Source organism: Vanellus vanellus (assembly GCF_965231255.1).
Source record: "Vanellus vanellus genome assembly, chromosome: 8".
In the NCBI taxonomy this organism is placed as follows: Eukaryota; Metazoa; Chordata; class Aves; order Charadriiformes; family Charadriidae; genus Vanellus; species Vanellus vanellus.
Genome location: NC_138913.1, coordinates 310,858 through 335,502, shown reverse-complemented (window position 1 = coordinate 335,502; position 24,645 = coordinate 310,858). Strand labels below are relative to the sequence as shown.

At 47.3% G+C, this 24,645-nt stretch overlaps 1 protein-coding gene across 1 annotated transcript in view; it reads left to right on the top strand.

The window, feature by feature from the left end:
• WWTR1 (WW domain containing transcription regulator 1) overlaps window positions 1-24,645 on the top strand; it is a gene marked incomplete at its 5' end in the record, with an annotated part of 86,229 nt that overhangs the window by 46,390 nt on the left and 15,194 nt on the right. Inside the window, 2 exons of the mRNA XM_082487025.1 lie at window positions 1,935-2,071; window positions 22,749-22,948. Of these exons, the coding sequence (XP_082343151.1) occupies window positions 1,935-2,071; window positions 22,749-22,948 (337 nt within the window). The remainder of the gene's footprint in view (window positions 1-1,934; window positions 2,072-22,748; window positions 22,949-24,645) is intronic.

Genomic DNA, 24,645 nt, shown 5'->3' with positions numbered 1-24,645 from the left:
CAGGGAAAGCAAATGGCAGAGCTCTTCCTCGTAATCCTTCGTAGGCAGGACATTGTAAGTGGGCATGCTTTAAAAAAAAAACAAGAAAGGGATGGAGAATTGTTTCAGGTACAATGTGGAAAAAAGCTCCTTTGTAGAAAGAACTACAGCTCATTTCATCCTTAAACTGGTGATCATAAACCAAGTGTTTCTGCAGTGAGAGTTATGCCAAATGTGTTTCTAAAAAAGAAACTACTGGTTGACTCTGAGGATCATATTAACATAGTACTGTTCTTAAGTTTTTTTCGAAGTCATTACTTGGACAAGGTTTTACTGAGCTGATGATAATGTTTACTGTCAACTGTATTGCTGAAGAATATTTTTAATTAATTCGGTCACCTAAACCCTATATGATTTAAATATTTTTACAGTTTCGGTAAAGTGGACCCAATGACCCTGTCTTGAAAGTCCAAGACAAAAGAATTCATAGTTACTGCAATGGAGTGCCAACTGCCGCCCATCCCGGGCCTCTCCCAGCCTCACGTCAGGGCTGTCTGACCCACGTCTCCCTGACGGACAGAAGTCCTGGCCCAACCGGTCACAGCCCAACTGCACGGTGGGCCACCGCTGGTGCTTTCCCTGCTGTGACTGGACGCCGGGGCTGGTGCCCGGAGCGCCTGTGCGGCACAGCCCTGCGCTGCCTGCGGAAAAGGGTGCACGGCTGTGCCATGGCTGTCAGGCCATAACAGGGAAGGCCTTGGGGCTGTCTCTCCTGTGCTGCAGCACACGGGCAGAACTCTGCCTGAGTGCTGGAGAAGGGAGAGGACAGCAGTGTGCCATGGTCTGGTCACAGCCCTATCCAGGCGTCCGGATTTAAGGAGAGGGGAGAAGCCACAGAGGAGGAGCAGCCACCCTCCGCTGTCATGGGCAGCCCCTGCCCATCCCTCCCTGCCCTCCCCTCTCGCGTGTCGGTTGTGACATAGCCGTGACACCACCAGGGCTCCTTCTAGGAGCTGGTGGCTGTCGCTTGTGACATAGCTGTGACATCACAAAGGATGCTCCTAGGATCCGGTGTCTGTCTGTTCTGACATAGCTGTGACATCACAAAGGCTGTTTCTAGGACCTGGTGGCTTTCGGTTGTGACATAGCTGTGACACCACCAGGGCTGGTTCTGGGAGACGGTGGCTGTCTGTTGTGACATAGCCGTGACTTAACAAAGGCTGGTTCTAGAAGCTGGAGACTGTTGGTTGTGATATATCCATGACATCACCAGGGCTGTTTCTAGGAGCCGCTATCTGTCTGTTGTGACATGGCCATGACATAACCAGGGCTGGTTCTAGGAGCTGGTGGCTGTCGGTCGTGACATAGCCGTGACATCACCAGGGCTGGTTATAGGAGCTGGTGGCTGTCGGTCGTGACATAGTTTTGAAGTTGGGCATTTTGAAGTTGGCCATTCTAGTGTGTCTGTTCGTTAAGAGCCCTTCCTGCTGTTGCTCGTTGTACGTGTTTGGCAGTTCTGGTTAAAGGTTTCACATTTGCAGTTAGAGTGAGGAATACGTTCAAACACGTTGCAGACTGCTTAATACGACTGACTTCATAAATACTTCAACTTGTGCTTCAAGTTTTCCTAACAGGAACTTGTGCTTTCGGTTTTTAGAGATGAACATTACAGGAAATGAAGTCTGATCAATTTTAACCTTTTTACTTAAATTTTACAGTGTTTATGTGTAAAACATTTTAAAGTGAGAAGTGTGTTTTGATGTAAGCAGAAGATCAGAAGAAGAAATAAATGACAAGATGATGGATAATTTCAAGTGGGTTTGGATGAGGTGAGAAGGGTAGAAAAACATGGGATAAGAACAGCAAATAGGATGTCCATCCCATTATGCCTGACCATGTATATAATATGCTCGGCTATTTTGTGTTCAACTTGTGTTTTATCTTTTCTTTCTCAGTCACATAGAAAAAATTACAACGTGGCAAGATCCCCGAAAAACTATGAGCCACCCGCTGAACCACATGAGCCACCATCCTGCCGCTCCTTCCGCACCAGTACCACAGAGGTCCATGGCGATGTCTCAGCCAAATCTCGGTGAGTACTGTGGCAAAATACAAAAGAGAGAGGAGAGCCACCTTTTACTAATTCATTTGCCAAAGCACTTTTTGCTTCAAGAAGGGTATCTCTGATTCTGCTGTCAGCCCAAACAGATGTTCTCCACTTCCTTTTCTTACTTTTCCCTCTGTAGGGTTGGCGGCAAGTGAATTTGTACTGTTTGAGGTGAAGTTCTAACATCTCATGCCTTTTATTTTAGAGCCTCTGTGACACATTTTTCATGTAGTATTGAACACAGAAAAATAAGCTCTTGCTGTGCTTTTTCATTGGGAGGCGGTGTAAAGCCTCTAGAGGCCCACCATGTAATTTTCAAAGCTTACTGTGCAAAGTGCCGTGAGGGAACCTGTCCCCAGTGGTTCCTGGGTTTCTCCAGGTCAGAGGCTGTAGCTGGTTTGCTTGCTTGCTTGTTTACGGTGGTGGGGATTTTTGCAGTTAGGTTCTGCACTGGAAGCTACATGCAAAATACTAAAAAGTCTATTTTGCAGTGTGAATTATCCAAAGACTTTCTATAAATGGTGCGGTTTCATTGCTGTTCCTGTTCAGCATTTCAAGCTTAAATTTAAGCACCAACTTACGTCGCTCTGATTTTGCCAGATATGAGCCTTAGTGAAAATAAAGCTGTGAAAACTCTGAAAAAGGTGAAGAAGAGATGTAAATGGAAGAAAACATTTTCATGTATAATTGAGAACTACAGATAATCCCCAATATTTCACTTCCGCAGCTTTAACTTTTCTACCACTCAAGAAAATGAGGAACAGATAGGTCAGCTCACGGGCTCAAGATCACAAAACTATGTCAAATAGGTAGTCTTCAACACACAGACCAGATTCTTGTTCGGGTTCGTTTTTGGTAAGTTGGTCTCACGATTTCATGATTATTCATTTGCAGTGTGGTTCATCAGGGCTGTCTCTTCACACACCAAGAAAATGGTAAACATTTGGCTGCCACTGGTCACCAATAGCAGTAAAGCAATATACATATTTACTTTTGTCTTAAATTCATAATAAACACCTAGGCTGTCCCCCGAGGTAACTAACTTCAGTTCTTTTTTCTGCCTTTCTCTTGACAACTGTCCTGCTTGAATATATTCAGTAGAAGGCGTTGGTTATGTTACGTGATTTAGCAGACAGTAGCAAATCGTATCATGAGAGTGGATATCTGAGGAAGAAACCTGAGTAAAACCCGAATGGTTTGGGTGTACTGCAGGGTGTCATACGACATGGTAAAACTAACAGTTGCTCTGCGCATGTTCCTTCAAAGCACAGCTGCGTTTAGGTCAGTCTGTTTATAGCAATTCTGAAATGGCCAAGAGGTAAGAATAGGACAGGGGGCTTTTTGTTCATACCAACTCCTCAGCTTATGTTGACATCTGTTACATTCTCTCTAATTAAAGGACGAAGGAGGTACCATAAATCAGGACAGTGTACAGCAAGCTTCTTCCCCCTTTTTATCAGTGGAAGTGAGTCAAAGCCAAATCCTGTACTGAAATACTCGTATACGGAATTTTAGAGGAAGGTCTTTCTTGAAACACAAAGGATTGGAAATAAAAGCATACACCTAATTACAAGTCTGTTCTTAAAGTGGCTTAGGTGACCAACATGGGCGTTGCCACAGACTTCAAAATCTGTCACCTCAAAGACAGACTGTATTTCATTCAGTCCCCTTCACGTTTATAGATGAGGTTCCACTTTTTGGTAGGTATTTATGTTAGTGCTTGGCATAGTGGTTCAGGTCCGTGGCCGAATTTCCTAAGCATTAGCCCACTAGAAATAGTACGTAAAAATTTCCACAGTGTCCATATTTATTTAATTGAGAAGATATTTTGTCAAAAATGTTTTGGTGAACTTTTTCTCATTCTGGTGGCTTTCGAAAGGCATGCTGTGACAGTTTGGGCGCAAGCAAATGTGTTTGCACAGCTGAGGAGCACTTTTAGCACCATATTATTAAATTCAGCACCAGTCTCTGATTCTCCAGTCCACCTGTTTGAACACACCAAGTGTCACTATTTTATTTAAAAATAGATTAAAAAGACTTAATCTAGAAACTGTATGTGTTTACACAGAGAAATTACAAGATTGCAGTAATCTGAACAGAATACAGTAGCCTCTGAATACTTCACGTGACAGTTTGAAGTACATGAGTGCTGTTTCCAGCCCTAAAGTAGAATGTCTCTCGTTTGAGATTACCTTGGCCTCTCTATTCTTCTGTGATGCTAACGGTGTCGCTGCCGAACCTGCTGTCTGGGCTCTGCGCAGACACTGAAGTGAGCACTTAGTTGGTCTGGCAGTCGCACCGCTGTGCCAGAAGTGATTGTGCCAACGTCTTACAGACATCAGAGGAGAAATGGAAACTGGATACCGAGTTAAGCCGCTCTTCTGGCCGTAATTTTGCAACTTTTTAGCAAATGAAGTCTACGCATCTGTCTTTAGCCTTAGCATTTTTTGGTACTGTAGGGATTAAAAGAAGTTTTTCTTTTGAAGATGTGCCACTTAAAAGAAAAGGATTTAAGTATTCCAGGTCTGCATACTGGTCTGCACTTCCAATTACTAACACATGTGTTTTCCTTGCTACGCGTCTTATGAAGAGATGGAAAATCTGGTCTGTTCCGTACAGCTTGTTGCTTTGGTTTATAAACTCCTTTCAGCAATATTTGCTGGGAAGTGTACAAAGGCACTCACAAACATTCTCTCAAAAGCACAGAGTGTGACTGAGTGATGCCAAATCATAGTACGCCTGTGCCTGAGACACAGAGAAACTATAGTGAGAGTGGATTGAAATTAGTAGACATACCTTAATAATGTGCTGGTTTTTTCTACCTTTTTTCTTCCTGTGGGTTTATGTTGTCTGTTTATGAGCTACGCATACTGGTTTTCTTACAGCTTCAGCAGTGTTACTTTTCTCACTAACGTTTAAAGCGTTGCTTTTTAAATGTTCTTTAACAAAGGCATCTGAAGGTATTTCTTCCTTTGAGGCATCTTCTTAAATTTCCAGAGAACTGGTACATGCTGGGCAGGTTTCTACGCTCACTTACATACCACCGCTAAATTCAATGAAGGTTCATGAATTAAAAAGAAAATCTGTCCCAGAGATGGAAAGCACATTGTTGCAGGTTGGCATACATTCAGACTTGTTCAGTCTGCTTTTTCTAAATATTTTACCTTTGTTGTTCTTCTAAGATGGTTTGTAGATGGATGTACTAAGGAAAGGACAACATTAACAGGAATCTTCGAACTCTATATTTTGTTGTTGGAATGCAGCAGGGTATCTGGTGGGCCTCTGACTGAAGGCAGCCAGGAGCACTGTATTTCTTGCATCTTCATAAGTGCTTCATAAATCCCATTTACTTTGGTGCTGAATCTGCACATGTATTACTTTTCTGTCCATTCCGAAGCATAGTCTTTTTCAGCTGATTGATAAAGTATTAACTATCTGTTGCCAGTCAACTCCATTATTGTGGTAGAATCAAAGACCGTACGTGGAAGGAGAGGTATTTGTACGCCCTTATTTTAGGCATCTAACCTAGGTCCCTGAATGAGGAGACCGAGCTCCATGGGCTTCCTCTGAAGGAAGGGAAGGAGAGAGCAGTTGCGGTGCACCTAAGCTAATGGTCAAACTACTGCCTGACTTAAATGACTAAATTGTTCCCTGGAAGGGCCTACGTCCAAGCTAGGGACGCTCTTCTGCCTTAATGGCAATCACTGGTGTCAGAAGATTGTGGAGGATGGTTTGGGGCTACGTGTAGCAAGATTTAGGGGGAAAATTAGATCCTTACAAAAGTTTCTTTTGCAACAATTTTTAATTAAATGCTGCTTGTTTTGTAGTCTTGCTCTATTCTACATTATGCAACACTCAAAACCATTGTTATTTTCGTCCTGCTTCCTTCAAACTGTTTTGAAGAGATTTCTTTTGTGATTCTACTCTTCACCCAGTTGGTGAGCACGTTCTGGTCTTCATTTAAATGTTTTTCACGTTTAACAGTTTGCAACTTATTTTGACATAAAATAGTCAAACCCTCTAATAGTATTTACGTTTTCTATATAAATTATCTTGAATTGATATGCATGAGTTCCTTGCAAAGCTCGTATGAAAAGACCAGACTCTATCTACAAAACATCTCGGAGGGCCTTCTGGGCCATGACGTGCAGGGTGGCGCAGTGGGATGTAGCACTTAGGCCTGGCAGCAAATCCCAGCTGCAGACTGGGGGGCACAGTTGTTCCGGGTCCTGTGTGTTAAGTAGTGCCCAGAATTTGGTGGTTGGACAGTTTGGGGCACTCCACAGAATCACAGGATCACAGAATAGTCAGGGTTGGAAGGGACCTCTGGAGATCATCTAGTCCAACCCCCCTGCCAGAGCAGGGTCACCTACAACAGGTTGCACAGGACAGCGTCCAGGCGGGTTTTGAATGTCTCCAGAATGGGAGACTCCACAACCTCTCTGGGCAGCCTGTTCCAGCGCTCCACTACCCTCAAAGTGAAGAAGTTCCTCCTCATGTTAAGATGGAACTTCCTGTGTTCAAGCTTGTGTCCGTTACCCCTCGTCCTATCAATGGGCACCACTGAAAAAAGACTCCTCCTATCCCTCTGGCATCCTCCCTTCAAGTATTTGAAAGCATTAATAAGATCCCCCCTCAGTCTTCTTTTCTCTAGACTAAAGAGACCCAAGTTCCTCAGCCTTTCCTCATATGAAAGATGTTCTAATCCCCTAATCATCTTGGTAGCCCTTTGCTGGACCCTCTCCAGCAGATCCCTGTCTTTCTTGAACTGGGGAGCCCAGAACTGGACGCAGTACTCCAGATGCGGCCTCACCAGGGCAGAGTAGAGGGGGAGGATGACCTCCTTCGACCTGCTGGCCACACTCTTTTTGATGCACCCCAGGATGCCATTGGCCCTCTTGGCCGCCAGGGCACATTGCTGGCTCATGGTCATCCTGTTGTCCACCAGGACTCCCAGGTCCCTTTCCACAGAGCTGCCCTCCAGGAGGTCAGCCCCCAACCTGTACTGATGCGTGGGGTTATTCCTCCCCAGATGCAGTACCCTACATTCACCCTTGTTGAACTTCATTAGGTTCCTCTCTGCCCAACTCTCCAGCCTGTCCAGGTCACGCTGTAAAGCAGCACAGCCTTCTGGTGTGTCAGCCACCCCTCCCAGCTTAGTGTCATCAGCAAACTTGCCAATGGTACACTCTATCCCTTCATCCAGATCATCGATGAATATATTGAACAGGACTGGACCCAGTACTGACCCTTGAGGGACACCACTTGTTACTGACCTCCAACTGGACTCTGCACCGCTTTGTAAAATGCCTTTGAGTTTATTTGGGTGTGGATAGGGGTTTTCAATGTATCTAACTAGAAACTGTGGTTAGAATGTGCTTTTCGTCTAACTCAAGTCCTAAAGTTGGGGGTTGGACTAGACGATCTGGAGAGGTCCCTTCCAACCCTGACCATTCTGTGATTCCGTGAAAGTCACCGAAGTCCAGCCGGGCTGGACGTCCCCGGTGCTCCCTCGTGCCAAGGCACCACTGTCATCTTTGCCTCTCTTCAGAGCGCACGTTCCAGCGGCAGCAGTCACAGGGACACATACCTGCTCTTACCACTTTGCTTTTTCCACTTCTGGTACAGGAGAGAACTTGTGTGACTCATCAGGCTTTGCAGAGGGATGGGACTGGTGGGTGGAAAGGCTTTTAAAAGTTGCAGTCATGTGTGAGCTGGCTGTCAGGGAAGAAGCGAGAAGGAGTGAGGCAAAGAGACGAGCAGAGCTGTGTTTCTGTAGACCCCTTATGCGTTAGAGCTGAGCCATCTTCTCTTACCCTGCCTGGTTTTTCCCTCGTAACCTATTATTTTCCATGTAAGTTTGGACAAGGTGATCTTTCGAGGTCCCTTCCAATCGGGGCTCTTCTATGATGATGGTTGATAACTTGATAGTTTTCTAACTTGTAAATTATTGTCTTAGTGCATAGTGTCTACTGGCCCAGCTAATCCTCCCTCCAGAAAGCATACCGGGATCACTCTTAATTCTGAACACCGACAGAGTACCTCATAACCATAAGTTCTTCCAGGTTCTGTCAAGATGAATTCATTAATATGTATATTTGCAGGGAAAAAAAATCGTAAAGATGGTTAATGTCATAATTCCTGAGGTTTCCAGTGTTCCCATATTCTATCTGCATCTGGACCAGATTTTTTTAATCTACCTCTGTGCCGCTGCTTTTTTATCAGCTGTCTGCTAGTGGCACCCTCAAAGGGGTAGCGTAAGAAACTGCGTCATTCAGGTGCACCGCATTGAGGGACAGCTGCTGGGAGGAGAGGAGCGATGTTACGAGCTTGCAAAGGTGAGGTGCCTATTGTGATGTAAGAGAAGAAGCTAGATGAGTTTCCACACACAGCTGAGGGTTGAGGCCGTGCAAAATTTAAGGTTGTAGCCATCACAGAATAATTCAGATGGGGAGGGGCCTTCGGAGATCTCTAACCCAAACTCCTGCCCAAAGCAGAGTCAGCTGTGACCCTACAGAGGGTGGAAGCAAGGACAGGTAGCCTGGGAGGAATACAGAGAAACTGTCCGAGCAGGCAGGGATCAGGTTAGGAAAGCTGAAGCCAGGGACATCAAGGGCAATGAGAAAAGCTTCTATAGGTATGTCAGTGATAAAAGGAAGACCAGGGAAAATGTCGGCCCCTTCCAGAAGGAAAGGGGAGACCTGGTCGCCCAGGACATGGACAAGGCTGAGGTACTCAAATGACTTTTTTGCCTCAGTCTTCACCAGCAGGTGCTCTAGCCACACCGCCAAAGTTGCAGAAGGCAAAGGCAGGGACCAGGAGAATGAGGAGCCGCCCACTGTAGGAGAAGATCGGGTTCAAGACCATCTAAGGAACCTGAAGGTGCACAAGTCCATGGGACCCGATGAGGTGCATCCACGGGTCCTGAGGGAACTGGTGGATGCAGTTCCCACCATATTTGAGAAGTGGCAGTCAGGTGAAGATCCCGCCAACTGGAAAAGGGGAAACATAACATCCATTTTTAAAAAGGGAAAAAAGGACAACCGGGGGAACTACAGGCCCGTCAGTCTCAACTCTGTGCCTGGCAAGGTCATGGAGCATATCCTCTTGGAAACTCTGCTTAAGGCGTGTGGAAAATAAGGAGCGGATTGGTGACAACCAACGTGGCTTTGCTAAGGGCAAATTTTGCCTGGCGAATTTGGTGGCCTTCTACAGTGGTGTTACAGTGTTGGTGAGTAAGGGAAGAACAACTGACATCATCCACCTGGACTTGTGCAAAGCATTTGACACGGTCCCGCACAACATCCTTGTCTCTAAATTGGAGAGACGTGGATTTGATGGACAGACCACTCAGTGGATAAGGAATTGGCTGGATGGTCGCACTCAAAGACTTGCAGTCAGCAGCTCGCTGTCTAAGTGGTGCCCAGTGACAAGTGGTGTTCCTCAGGGGTTGGTATCGGGACCGGTGCTGTTTAACATCTTTGTTGGCAACATGGATGTTGGGATTGAGTGCACCCTCAGCCAGTTTGCTGATGACACCAAGCTGTGCAGTGCCGTCGACATGCTGGAGGGAAGGGATGCCATCCAGAGGGACCTGGACAGGCTGGAGTGGTGGGTCCGTGTGAACCTCATGAAGTTCAACCAGGCCAAGTGCAAGGTCCTGCACATGGGTTGGGGCAATCCCCAGCACAAATCCAGGCTGAGCAGAGAATGGCTGGAGAGCAGCCCTGAGGAGAGGGACTCGGGGCTGTCGGTGGGTGAGAAGCTCCCCAGGAGCCGGCAGTGTGCGCTGGAGCCCAGCGAGCCCCCGGCACCCCGGGCTGCATCCCCCCAGCGTGGCCAGCAGGGCGAGGGGGGGCTGTGCCCCTCTGCTGCGCTCTGCTCTGGGGAGACCCCCCCCCAGTGCTGCCTCCGGCTCGGGGGGTCCCCACAGCAGAAGGACACGGAGCTGTTGGAGTGGGGCCAGAGGAGGACCCAGAGATGCTGGGAGGGCTGGAGCCCCTCTGCTGGGAGGACAGGCTGGGAGAGGTGGGGGGGTCAGCCTGGGGAAGAGAAGGCTCCGGGGAGACCTCCGAGCCCCTTCCAGTGCCTAAAGGGGCTCCAGGAGAGCTGGGGAGGGACTCTGGGTCAGGGAGGGGAGTGATGGGATGAGGGGGAATGACTTGACACTGAAAGATGGGAGATTGAGATGAGATATCGGGAAGAACTTCTTGGCTGTGTGGGCGGTGAGCCCCTGGGTCAGGGTGCCCCGAGAAGCTGTGGCTGCCCCATCCCTGGAGGTGCTAAAGGCTGGGTTGGACGGGGCTGGGAGCAGCCTGGGCTGGGGGGAGGTGTCCCTGCCCAGGGCAGGGGGTGGCACTGGGGGGGCTTTAAGGGCCCTTCCCACCCAAACCAGTCTGTGATTCTATGATCAGACCAAGTGTTCAGGGATTTATGCAGTCAGGTCTTGAAAACCTTTGTGACAGATTAGAGGGTCCTGGTGCAGTTATGCTTTCATCAGGTAGGAGACTGGCTCCATAATGAAAATGGGATGTTGTGTTGTCAAACCTATGTCGTGGGGTTTCAGAATGTGTAATACACACTTAAGCACAGGGAACAATTTCTGGCAGAGGGAGAAGGGTGCTGCATGCACTCTTGTTTGCATTTGACACCTGCACTTTCATCTGATCAGATCATGTGTGAATACAGAGTATAAGAAAAATAAAGCAACACGGCACATTTGTGGTAGGAGCTGGTAATATTTATCTCCGTTTTCTAGTTCAGGCAGTTCGGGCATAAAACGGTGGAAAGCTCAATGCTAATTTGTTTAGGGTCAGTGTAGACATTGATCCTGAGAGTTCAACCATATTAACTTAGTGTCGCAAACTTCAGATGAAGAACTATTTGATTTTATCTTTTTTCCCCACTGTCGAAGAGAAAGCTCTTGCCTGAGAAGCCTACTCTGTCGAGGTCCACCAGGAGGCATGGCCCAAGTCGCACAAGCAGAATAGTTTTAACTATCGAAACCACTGGTTCTCTGAGGTGAAAGACATCGTTTAACGTGAGGAGCCTCTTACACTGACAGCTGGTGGTGTTACAGAAATTCATCCGTGAATATAAAACGTTTAGCTTTCAGCTGTATTGCTAGCAGGGATTTAATTGGGCTGGATACAACTGGGGGTTATGGCACTTCACCTCTGCTTTCACTTTTTTTTTTATCAGCCAGGAAATCCAACCAATAAAACCATGCAATAATCCTGTCTTGAGAGCAATAAACACATGAACCAAAGTTTCCATATCCTGCCGTGATGAAGGAGGTGTAGCTGCTATTGTTTGAGGATGATAAACTGCAGTTTTGGTTACCGTGTCAAAGTGAGACTCTGGAGATAAGAACGCAGGAACTCCCAAAGCGTTTAAAGACAGGTGGATTGTATTTGAGTGTTAACTAACATACGTGCAATGGTCTAGGTTTTCAAGGCTTGGTTTGCATGGGCAGAAAATTTGGCTACGACTGTGTAACGTTAAGAGGAACATGTTTTTCCCTCCGTGTAGCCCATACCCTCGCACCACCTGCACAGTGGGAAGGCTTCCTGTTCCAGGTCATTTTTAATTACTGGATATCCTGAAAGAAGTGTATACTTCAGTTGTGGTCAATGTGAATAATTTTGGCACCTGCTTCTGGTTAATGAAATAATACTTCCAGGAGAGCTGGAAGCGTTGTAGAGGACTTGCGCGTTCTGTGGGAACGAGAGTTTTATGACACAGCTCTGGAAAAGAACAGGGTGTTTTTGTTACTTGCAATTAAAACCTCTAAGAACTAATTTATCGAGCAGATCTCAAATGGAGTAATTTATTTATGTCTTAAGGACAGTGGCTAATAGCTCCAGAGACTAATAGGAGCTAAGTTCGGTATCAGGTAAATTAAATCCAGGGATCTCAGAGGACACACGCCTTTAAACCAGCAACTATCTAGTAAATCTGAACTGTTAAAGATTGTTGTGTTCAAAAAAGGGGTTGGTATTCTTTCAAAATCTGTTACTTTTTAATTTTAACACAAAGACACAAAGCTGGTGTAAGCATTTCCCTTCAAGGTTGGTAATCCAAATGTGGGCCAGCGCAAGAGTGGGGTGTCGTTTTCGTAGTTTCAAAGTGAGTGAAGTGCAAAAGCTGAAGATTGCATGAAACAAAAGAAAAAGTAATGTATCAAATATTTTAAATAATAATGGTCATCGGTAATTGGTCATTAGCATTAAAGCTGTCTCTCCAGTCAGGCAGCCCCCACCTTTATTTGTTATTGATGTATTGTTAAAAGTGCTTACAGAGTAAATCTCTAATCTTTTAAATAACTTCCTGCTAACTCATGGCTTTGATGCTGCACCTGCAGGTAGTTCGTGTGGGTTTTTTTAAGCTTGACTCATTGAAGACAGGAAAGATTAGTTAAATGTGAATATCACAGAACTTAACACAACAGTTTAAACTGTTGAGAAATCTCTGTATAGCTATTTTCAGCCCAGAAATCTGAATAAAGGAGTCTCTGTGCGCTGCGATACTACAACTTTTTGGTTTAATACTTTACAGATTTTTGGAACAAAATGCACCAGAACTGAAAAGCAGCATTTTTTGCTGACCTTGTTGGAAGGCTAATGCTGTTTCTGGGAAATAAGTGAAACAAGCAGTTCTTTGTTGGCAGAAGCAGAGAGAGAAAAGGAGGGGAGCCTAGTCTTTTTTTTCTTCACAATGTCGTGACTAAGTCAAAACTGTAACATGGCTGGGTTCCTTCTTTCTTTTTTTTTAACCTCTATAGACATTTGTTTTTCATCAGACTGTGTTGCGTGACACCTGACACTGGCCAGTACACGTGAATTAGGCTCTGGGCTGCCTATAAACAGAGCAGAGAAAGAGATCCACCGTTGCATCCAGACTCTTCTGACGCTAAAATAATAAAAGTTGGTACAATCGGTTCAACGCATATGTCAGAAACAATTTACACTTGCGTGTCTTGGCTTCTGCAACTTGCAGAGCCTCTTGCCGGCAGAATAATCCTTGCTTAGTATATATCCAGCAAAGCCATCAACAGAAGGGTCTACAATGTCAGAAAACCTTATTCATTAGAATATCGTTATTAATTTAAAAGCAAACAAAAGCAATAAAAGAATTTTTTCACTTTTCTTCTAACTGGGAAAAGAAAATTACATAGGTCTAACTTGAGATGTGAACTAAATAGTTGTAATTCTGTGGGCTGCGATGAAACTGTGGCCACATCGGCCAGGTTTGGAACTTAGCTCCACATTTTTACTCGCTTTCCTTTGAGCTGGAAGATTGTGCAATGGCTGTTTATTGAAGAGACTTACTTTGTTTTGCAAAATAAATTTGTTTTTCCCCGAGAAAACTGAATTCAAGGCCACCCTGAGTCTGTCTGCTAGAATGGTGAATACTTGTCACCTGCCATGTTATATCCAATCTCCTTTACCATAGGGCGGTAGATTTGAGCTTTTTGTATTTTTCCTTTTATTGCAGAACCTTAGAAATGTCAGACTGGGAGTGCCAAACCCTGCCTAGTGGGTTTAAGCTTACTGAAGACCAGTTGGTTTTCCTTAGTTACCTTTTGACCTCTCAAAACCAGTCCCGAGGGTCCCCAGGTCACGGGCTGAAAAGAGTTGTTAAAGCGTCACTGATTTGTTAGATGGGCGTCAGTTGTACTGAAATCAGTACTCGTGTTGGGTAGTCGAGGTGGGCCACGAACTGCAGTTTTTTCTTTTTTAACCCAAACTCCGTTATGTTCCTCATAGTATTCAAATACAGATTCAGAATTCCAATATAAATAATATCAGGCATTAATAAAATTGCGTCAATAGCACAACAAACGTGCCATATGATTATATCATAAGGAACGGAGATTTGTAGAATGTCACCGTTTCGTTAAGTTGCTCGCTGGAGCTGACACAAGCCTTCCCTTTGACTTCCCGGGGCTCTTTCAGACCTTTAGCGGCAAAGAACGATCAGCTGCGTTCAAAAGCAGCGTTACTGAGCTGCTCAGTGTAGGAGCTCAGCTCTGCTTCAGTGCACTAGCGCCAGGAAAAGCCGGGAGGTAGAAGAGTTTCCCCAAACTGAGCTTACGTATATACCATAGGGGTAATTTTTCCATTGTTGGGATTCTCCTTATTCCAACTAGTGTATTTAAAGATTCACTACTGATTGAAATCTAGACAGCATCAGACATATCAAACATACTTAAAGGGTTTCCGGGTACTGTATTTTCCTGCTTTCCCCATGCCTGTCGTTGTAGCTCTGCCCTTGAGAAAAGCAACTTACTGTTTATCACAAAGTATGTTTTTCTTGTCTGAAGAATTCACGCAGTAGAAAATGCAAAAGCAGTGAGAAGTATCGGTCCTGCAATCACTGTATCATCACACTTTTGCACACTTCTTTTGAGGAATCGGGCGTTCTGCCCGCACGCTGGGTTTTGCCCAAGTAGATGGTGGTGCAGGTTAAAACCCACCTGACGTTACAGTGTTGTGCACAGAAAATACGGAGGGGGATAGAGGGAAAAAAAGGGAAATTGTTTTGTAAGTGGTCAAAAGTGTTGGCACAATTATATGGGAGACAATGTGACCACAGCTTTTGATGGTGTTGATTCTGTAAAGAAAATGTGTAGAATGGTGCAGCGATTGCCTGTAAAAGCGCACTGCATTATCAATTGATGTATAAACTAGAGGTCGATAGCAGCAAGAATCAGATATTCTATTGGGAATTACTTTTGAAATTGTCCTGTCTTGGGTGGTGGTTTAATTTTTACAGATTTGTGAACTTCAGTGTCGTTTTTGCAAGCCTGGATTAGGTAAAAATATGTAATGATTTTCAACAAAAAAACAGGTCACAAAAAAGGTTTCCGGCAAATCTGAGCCTTGGTTTTAATTTATTTTGTGGAAGGTCCAGTCGCGTCAGTTGTATCATTCCAGGACTACATACATCGGAAACTTCCATATTTTTTTCCACAGTGAAAGGAAAGAATCCTGTTTGCTGTCATGAAATGTGGAGGGGCGCTCCCAGGACCAATATGAGCAGATCCTTTCACTTTACAATGCGTAAAGGTGTTTTCTGTAGTAAGATCGGGATGGGATGCGGTTATTTTTCATATGCAGCAAAACACAAATCGCTCGTTAGTGTGTTCTGGTTTGTTCCCAGATGCGCCATGCCATAGTGCCCCTGTGCAGTCAGAAAGTTTGAGACCTTAGGAGGCGCCTGCCATCTCCTCTCCAGCGGAGGAGCCAGCTCAGAGGAGCACGGTATGCCCAGTTGCCTCCAGGTGTGGTTTCCTTTTCCACCCAGCCTTGAATTCAGGTAGAGCTTAAGGATTTTTTTTAACATTCCTTTTGAATTGCTAGTTTCCAGCATCCGGACTGAGAGGCACTGAAAAGTACGTCGGATCGGTTGTGCTGCCTCTGAACGGAAAGTGCTTTACAGAGGCATTTAGTTCCCATAGGGGTGCTCTGCGCTCACCCGGCATTTGTACTGGCTCTTGAGAGATACTAGGTGTTTGGCTTAAATAAGTAAATTTTAATTAGAATAAATTACTTAGGGTTATAATACGGTGTGATTTATGCTCCTTGCCTAGCTTTGCGTGGCAGGAGTAGCTAGATTTGCTGAAGGCTTTGGGCCGCCATAGAGTTAATTTTCGTAGTGATTTTCCTAAGCAGCTGGTACAGTGCTGTGTTTAGTCTTTTGGTATGAGGAAAATGTGGATAACACAGGGATGTTTTGGTAGTGTTCTCCCTAAGTCTGGGACTTCTCAGCTCCCCCTGTTCCGCCAGCGAGCGCAGGTGCAGCAGAAGCCTAAACCAGGAGATAAGGAGGCTCCAGCCCCCGGCAGAGACCGCCGACCAAGGAGATACAAGTGGCCGGCGGCCGGCCCGGGCGCGGAGAGGGAGCGGGAGGAGGTGCTGGAGGACCCCAGACCAAAGATCCCCGTGGCACTGAGAGGCGCGCGGGGCGGGTGTCGGGATGGCAGGGCTGTCGCTGCCCAGGGGTTTCTTCGTTCGAGGTCCCTCTCCGGAGGCGCCCACCCTGTGCTGACCCTGCTGCCGCACCTTTCCAGTAGATTATTTATTTTGATAAAATCCGATGCCTGAGGCTCTGCTGCGGGAAACCGGGGGTCGAGCCGGAAGGAGGAGGGAGCGCGCCCAAGAGCGAGAGCGTGTGAGGAGCCAAAGGGGCGCCCGTCGGCTGCCGGGGGTCGCCCGCTGCGAGGGGACCCTGGTGGGGCAGCGACAGACGCGGAGGGGTGCGTGGGACCCTGGGGACAGGCCGGTGCCTGTCTCTGCCTCTGGCGTTGGGTGTCACATCGCCGCCTTTCCTTCTGCACACCTCTGGTCTCGGGTATTCCAGCGGCCGCCAGGTTTGCAGGCAACGTGGGAGGATCGCTTATCTCTGATAGGCTTTCTTTATGTTCTTTGACCCGGAGGCGTCATTAGGTCTTCTGATTTTCTCGGGTCAGAGTTTCTCAGAGATAATAGCTGTCGATGTGGGAAGCTGCTGTTTTCCGTATAAGCCTGTCTGCATTCCAGTGGTGTAGTCCTCTCTTTATCTTGAGAGCATTGTGCAGAGCATCCCAAATCTGAAATCGTCTGGTGAAGACCCTCTCAAAGCTGGTGCCAGGAAATGAGGCGGGTGGCTCTGCACCGCCGTCTGTGGGTTCCAGGAGACGCCCGCAGTCACGCTGGGTGGCACTCGCCTGGCTGCGCCGTGCTCTCCCCAACTCCTGATCCTGAAGGCGTGTTGCAAAGATGGTTTCGATAAGCCTGCGTGCTTTCCACAGGGTCCAGGAGGTTTTGTTGGTGTGGGCTTTGCACCACCTACAGGTAATGAAGCTGCTCTGGACCCGGAGTGGCGCTGGATGTGGCACAGGAGCGGTCCACGCCTGTTCCGCGCAGCCGGTACTGATCTGCGCAGGTAATAAAACTGATCTGTGCTCTGAACAATCCATAGTTAATACTGTGAAAATTCACAGCATTTTGCTCCCGGCGTCTCTGGAGGATGTCAATGCTGGACGTTATTCTTAGCACCATAAAGAGGAAGAACTTCTGCCCTGGGTGGACCAGGAGCCCGAACAGTGCCTGTGGATTGCCTGACACGCAAGTGCTGGCCTCGCCTGTGCAGTTGCAGACTTCACTGAAAACGACTGGTACCGGCAGTCGCTCCATTTACACAACACTGTGAGATGCTCAAGGGTATCTCTGGCACCAAAAATTTTAAAGTGGTTCCGTTCTTCACAGTCTTTTGGCTGTTGTGTACAATCTGGGAACGTTCACCACTTTCCTCCCGTGCTCACCACGCCGAGCGCTCCGCCCGCCCGTCTCTCTCCCGGCTCACAGCTCCTTCGCTGGGGCCGACACGCTGTTCAGCGTTGCTGGCTGTTGCGGTTTTCTTCGTTTCCCCGGTGTTTCCGTTAGATTTTCCCTTGTACTTGAAGTCGGTTTGCTATCGGTTACCTTGTTTTCCTGAGGGCTGCAGTCGTGCTTTGTATGGAAGTTTCCTGTCCTGCATCAGGGACTCCGCATGTCCGTAAGATTACCCACAAGTTACTGTCTCCATAGTGCGTCCGCTACATCTGCACTGCTTTTGGTGTTTAGTCCCGGTAATACTGTCGCATTCATTTTCGTTCGCTTTTTCTAGTGAGAGAATAAAGTCTTTCCACCGTTTTCCCATCTTTATCTCCTGGGGTCAGTTCTGTATGCAAAGCGAGATCATATTGCTGATTTTCGGCACGGTATTGGCTGGCACAGCTGCGGCAGTGCCGCTCTTCTGCGGGCGGTAGCTCTTTGCCCTTCCCTCTTGCCCTCTGCCTCCTGGGAGCACGTCCTGCGCCCCTCTCTTGTGCTGCAGAGCGTGGCGCTTAGCGTGGCGCCGCGGTCGCGGGCCGGCGTGCGCAGGTTCACGCGCAGCCTCGGGCTGGGGGCTTTCGGGGCGTGAGGCTGGTGATGCGGCCCCGCCGGGAGGGTGACGGGGCGCGGGGCGGCGCGACACGCGTGAAGGATTGTCCTGTGGGAGCCCCTCCAGGCTGCGTTTCGCGGGGCGCAGCCGTCAGGAGCCCCAGGAAGGTGCTTTCCCAAAGGCTGGAGCGCCGTTTGCACGGGCTGTTCCGCAGAGGACGCGTCCCACGTGCCGTCACACGAACCGCTGGCGTAGAAAAGCCCTAAAACTTAACACATTAACCGGAGGCTTGCTCGTAATCATTTCAGTGCCTTTCAGTGGAACCAAGGCGAAAGAGCACTTGCAAATCTGTCATGATTTAATTACTCTCCAGCTAGTTCCCAGAGACAGCTGTTTTATTACTGTACGTGTAACATTTTGACACTGGGGATATATTTTTAGAGCAGCTGAATGCAGCAGTTGTGGGAAGTGCCGCAGAATGGCCCAGTTTTTGGTTTCATTTTGTTTTCTATGATAGCTACAAGAAAAGAATTGCCTAACAGTCTCATTTTTATTTCCAGCTAATATGTGTTTTGAGCTAGATTACATTACCTTAATGTACATTATACGCGTGTGTGCAACGCGTCCAAAAACTAGATCTGACTTCACAAAAGTAGACCACGTGTGTCCTAAATTTGCTTATAGGACATTATTGTGATTGCACTCAGGAGTAATTGGAGTGGAGTGATGCTGTTAGGCGGTTGGTAGGTTCAAAGCCTGGGCCTCGGCATCTGTGTATTTATAAACTGGTTTTGAAAGGTATTAAGAAAGGAAAATGTATGTTACCACTGTATCAATTTAGTGCTCCGTTTTAAGTTAGACTGTATCATAAACATACTCTCTCCAGATAACCTGGACAAATCTGTCTGTACTTGTTTGAAAGCACAGATAGGTGGCTCCTCTATAGTTAATGCTTCTGAGTCTGTCCGGTTTGGGCTGCCGTGAAGGTAGATGTCTGGTGTTCAAACGGAATGGAGAGTTACCTGAATCCCATTTCTTCTCGAAGCGGTGTGTGCTGGAGATGTGTGGTGTCAGCGCATTCACGTGACCTTCAGTAAGTTTGTGTCTGTGACCCACATCGGTGGTTCTTTAAAGGGCATTCCCATTAGTGGTAGTTTTGAACGGATCTGTTTTTCTGTGGACCTGTGTCCAGAGGTGCAGACCCCCAAACCCCTGAGGAGAAGGGCGCTGACGGAAAGAGGAGCAGAGCCAAATAATGCAGGGGGTGGAACTGGCCGAGGGTGGCTCCTGCCCACTCCTTTGCCTTCTGCGCATCTGCACCGAAACCTGTAAAGCTCTGCTGTAGCTGTAGCTGTATCAAACCCAAATGATGTAAATAATTTTTTTTGGAAGTAGAATGGATTTTTGTTGCTTCTTAGAAATATGATCGCATACTTCTGGCGTACTTGACTTGTAGGAGATTCAGTGGGATGTCATTTCTATGCTCCTAACGTCAAGGTGAGGGAGTGCTTACTGTACTCGTCGTACTGAGCTTCCTGTAGGTCCCTGGTGGTACGTAACAGTGGATAGTATTGCTTGAGAGAAAAGTAGTTTACTCCAAGATACAGAGTTCATTGGACCAAAATAGTCTCTGTCCGCATGAGAAGAAATGGCTTGGAGGGGACCACAGCTCCGGGAGAAGTATTCCTCAGCTTTTTCATACTGTCTTGTTCTTTGCCTTCTTACATGTATGTGTAGCTCGGGCTGTGGTACAACATGGGTACAGACCAGCTGATGAAGAAGGAGGGAGTGTTTTACGTAGCAAAGGCAACAAGTAGCCATGACCAGCAGTACCACAACTCTGGCCCTGCCCTGCCCGTGTCCCAGACACACCGTACAGGCCGGTAATCTTTGCTTAACTTCGCCTGGTTCTATCACTTGCGTGTGCTGCTCGGATGAGAGCGCTTTTCTTACGGAGAACTCACGACATAGTGATAATCCTTCAGCCAGCCTGGATTCTTAGCGTGGTTGTTCTATTCGCTCAACCATCGACATGCCAAAAATTTAAGCACGTGCATATACATACAAGAAAAGTTAAATTTCTGCCTAATTATGGTGCTTATGGTCCTGGCAATTTAACAACAGATTTACACTGATATGATTTGTATAATTGTACTTACAATATTTCTTACTTATTTTAATATAAGTAAGACTAGATTTCCTGCGTCTTAAAATGCAGTTCCATACAATGTTTTCCCATTAGGATTTCTGCACCCAGCTCCCGTTCCTGCCGTTCCCCTCGCGGCACTGCAGCTGGCTGACCTCTCGGGGTTTTGACCGCTGAGAAGTTACTGACCGGTGCTGGCTTTGGTCCGCCTCTCCTGCAGACAGCTTATTTTTCCCACCTGGCCTCCTACGTTGGCTGCACACGAGCGTTTCCATGGCTACCCAGTTACTTTTGCTGGGAAAGTACCACCTTTTTATCCCCAGGCAGTTTTTAGTTCGCGGCGTGGCGGCAGGAGTGCTTTCGCCCGCTCAGCGAAGGGGCAGCGCGTGGGCAGGAGCACCGGCCTGGTGCAGGAGAGGCAGTGGAGGGCAGCGCGCTGGTTTCGTGGGGAAGCACGATGTCGTTTGTGTGGGTACAGCTGTGTTTGGACCACACGTAGACTGAATCCATGAAAAGGTTATATTTCTGCAGGGCTGCTTTTAGCTGGGATTATTTCTTGAGCTGGATTTGCTGCTGAAGCGGAAATAGCAGGCAGCTGCCCGCCCCAGCGGTTCCGTGGTCTCTACGTGCTGGACCGGTGAGATGCTGGGTCACCCGGGAGGCGGAAGGCGATGCAGGTCTGATGCGCGCACGTGTCAGTATTTCTGTCAGACGAAGCAGGCCGCGTTCATGCTGGCCTGGTGCCGGCGAACCTGCCTCGCCCCGGCTGCAGGAAGACAAGTCAGTACCTGATTTGGCAGAGAGCTGGCTGGCAGTTGTTAGCTCGGCACTGGCAGAGTGAGTTAAGTTCAGCATTTTTCGTGGCGTGGGTGTCACGCGTTTGATCAGGCTGTAAGATCATCGCCCCGTTTCTTTCAGCGCGCGCTCCATCAGCGCTGGTGTGCTCTGCCCCTCAAGGTCAGAGGCGAACACAGCCAAAACATGTGCGGGTCTGAGAAGCGGAGAACTGCGCTGAGATTTCAGCTCTCCTGTGGTAAGAACAAGGAGTGAAAGATAAAAAGGAAGATACAAATCTTAGTCCTTTGGACAGAAAAATATTGTGTCTCTTCTAGAGAGCGTTTTAGCATCTGGCGTGTTCTTGTTCAAAGATGAGAGCTTTGTTAATTATGCTGTTGCCCCATTAGCGAAAGAATCCTTGCAAAAATGTCAGTTAATTCTTAAAGCAGTACATGGCTGCCGCTTGTAATCCAGACTGGCTTTAGGTACCGTATGTGTTTTTAACTGGAAATGTGACGGTGGGGAAGGAAACGAGGGAACTGTTCAGGAAAGGTTACGGTAGGCAGGCGTGAGCTTGGCATCTTTTTTGGATTAATTTTATACAGGGTTGTGTTTAAGAACTCATTAAACTCAATTCTTGCCTAATGTAGCTGTTTCGAGCAGCTCTTTCAGTACGGGATCGCTAAGGACTTTTGCTGAGTCGGATAAGGAAACTGGAGTCGTGTCGTAGCCACTTGCCGTTACGCTGTTCTGCTGTTGAGTCATTCTCACACTGCGAACTCAGACATCTGACTTTGCGCTCACCGCGTCCTGAAACACGGAGCGACTGAGGCCATTGGGAATACGGCAGTGTTTGTTCAGAAGAGACAAAGGCACTGTCAGGGGCAGTTAGCAGTGATTCCCGCGGCTTTGCTGTGTTATCTATGAATGTGGCACCGACTCCGTTTAGCTGTCTTTTCCTCGCATTTCACCTGCTTTGGAAAAGCAAGTGAAAGTGTGCTAAGGATGTTATGGAAAGATGTGGCTTCTGGTAGTTTCTGGTGCCTTTTTATTGAGCTGCTTTTGTAACTTCCGACAGTGCAGCTTGTCGCTGGGTTTCGTTAGGTGCCCTTTTTTCCCTGTGGTGACAGCTGCTTTTCATTACGGCGATGTGCGAGTGCCTGCGAGGTAGGGAGTGCTTAGAACACTTCTGCGAGATGTGACCGTAATATTAACCCTCAGTTACAGATGAGGGCACGGAGACCGTGACCCATCAGTGATAGTGGGGAAGGCTACAGCCTGCCAGGGGGCAGCACCTCCGGCGGGGTTTGCTTCCTAGCTGGAGCGGGGACATCCCTCACCTGCAGGTCTCCGAAAATAGCCTGTGTCTCCTGCGTCGTGGTGGAGAACACACACAGAGCTCACTACTTATGCTGGTAACTATTCGTACAATAATTAATTTAGATCTGTCAATAAAGGAAACGTTAAGATTGAGAACATTTTTACTGGCTTACTGCATGTTATAGGCACACATTTGTAGAGGAATTTTCAATTTAGAAAAGTCGCGTATCATTTGCTACATGTCATTAGGTAAATATTTGAACATACCAGTACAAATATAAATACTTGCTGTGTTATAAGTATTCATGTTTTGTGTGAAATAATACAAATAGTTTATTAAGCAATTGCTGGTGCCAGATCTTGCCAGACGGAGGAGTTCCCTCAGTCATTTGAAAAGCGGTCATTCCAGTAACCCTGCACTGTAGATGCGCAGCATGCGTCCTCGCCCTCTCTTGTCCTAAAGTACAAGTAGATTTCTTCATGATCCACCATGTGTTGTCTTTCCCGCAGTCATGAATCACCAGCACCAAATAACACCGGGCACGGCCGTGTCGCAGCAGAGCCGTCCTCCCCAGGCGCCGCAGCCGGGGCTGATGAGCCTGCCCAGCGCGCTGACCACGCAGCAGCAGCAGCAGCAGAAGTTGAGGCTCCAGAGGATCCAGATGGAGAGGGAGCGAATTAGGATGCGTCAGGAGGAGCTGCTGCGACAGGTAACCCCAAGGAAACTCTTTTCTTCCCTTCAAGAGCCTTTGGTTCAATGCATCCAAAGTTTTACTAGGTGCAGTGAGCGGCTCCATTACTTTATGTCAGGGTTAGCCATTGTTTTAGGTAGGGGTAACCAAAAAGCTGATATGAATAGAACATCGCGGTTTTTTCTCTGGCATCGAACGGAACACGAAATGGCCGTCCGTCGGGAGTTACAGACCTGGTGTCTTTCTTACCAGCTGTAATAGCAGCATAAGGACCAAATTCTGTTCTGCGTCTGTTTATAAATCTAGAGCAGCTATCGTTGATTAATTCTCAGTTTAACTTGGTTTGCATAGTAGACCGTGTTCGTGCTTCACCGAACATAAAGGCAGAATATATGGAGTTGTTCTTGACTCTGATCCCAACTCTGTCACTTGCACTCTTTGCCTGTAAATTAAAGTAAAGTCACACTCGCATCTTACATGAATACCTCTGACTCGAAGACTTTCCAGAGATGGTCCTTTGTGGGTGTTTTGTTTATTGTTCTATTTCTTAAATTTCAGCCGTATATAGTGACTCATATTGTACAAGATAGATACGTAACTTCCTTTACGCTGCCTTAGGGAAATAAAAAGTTTTAACAATTGTGTTTATTCTGTTACGGACAACTCCGCTGGTGGTGATGTGTTTTGCCTGGCACATTAATCAGCTTCCTTTGAGAAAATAAATAACCTGTTTCTCTCAGGAACAGTGTGAACAAAGTCCATTTTATCAAGCATGTCACCATTATCGGTGGCATTGTAAACGCTGCAGTTACAGTTCTAAGTACTTTTAAAAATGATAACTTTCACAGAATCGCAGGTGGGTTGGGGTTGGAGGGACCTCTGGAGGCCATCGTCTCCACCCCCTGCTCAAGCAGGGCCACCCAGAGCCGGTTGCCCAGGACCGTGTCCCGGTGGCTTTTGAGTATCTCCAGGGATGGAGACCTCACCACCTCCCCGGGCAACCGGTGCCAGCGCTCGGTCACCCTCTGGTGACAAAGTGTTTCCTGACGTTCAGAGGGACCCTCCTGTGTGTCCGTGTGTGCCCGTGGCCGCTGGTCTGTCGCTGGGCACCGCTGGGAAGAGCCTGGCTCTGTCCTCTCTGCCCCGTCCCTGCGGGGGTTCGTGCACGTGGATGGGATCCCCCGAGCCTTCTCCGCCCCGGGCTGAACAGCCCCGGCGCTCCCAGGGAAAGCAGTGGGCGCACGTTTTCCTGAGCCTTCCTATTGTCACCTGGGTACCCACAGAGCCCTTCTGGTTGGCCTTGACTGCCCCGGCCAGGTTCAATTCCAGCTGGGCTTTAGCTTTCCTCACCTCATCCCTGCGTGCCGGACAAGGTCTGTATTCCTCCCGGGTTACCCGTCTTTACTTCCATCCTCTGTGGAAATAGCAATTGCGTGGAATTACTATTTCATGCCTTCAGTCCTTTTGCCTTTGGGATTGTACCATAATCCGTGGTTATTTTAGGGTAACATTTGTTTATACTGTATTTAGAAATACAGCGTGACGTTTCCTTGGAAGATGTAGAAGCACGTTTGGTACCGGGCTAACGGCAGCACTGGGCTGAACTTTTCTGATGATTTACGGGAGAACCGTAAGTTGCCGTAACGTTTGGAAATGTTAGTGACTTGTGCAAAAGGCAAAAAGAAGCCTAAGAAAAGTCCTCGCAGTTAGATGCG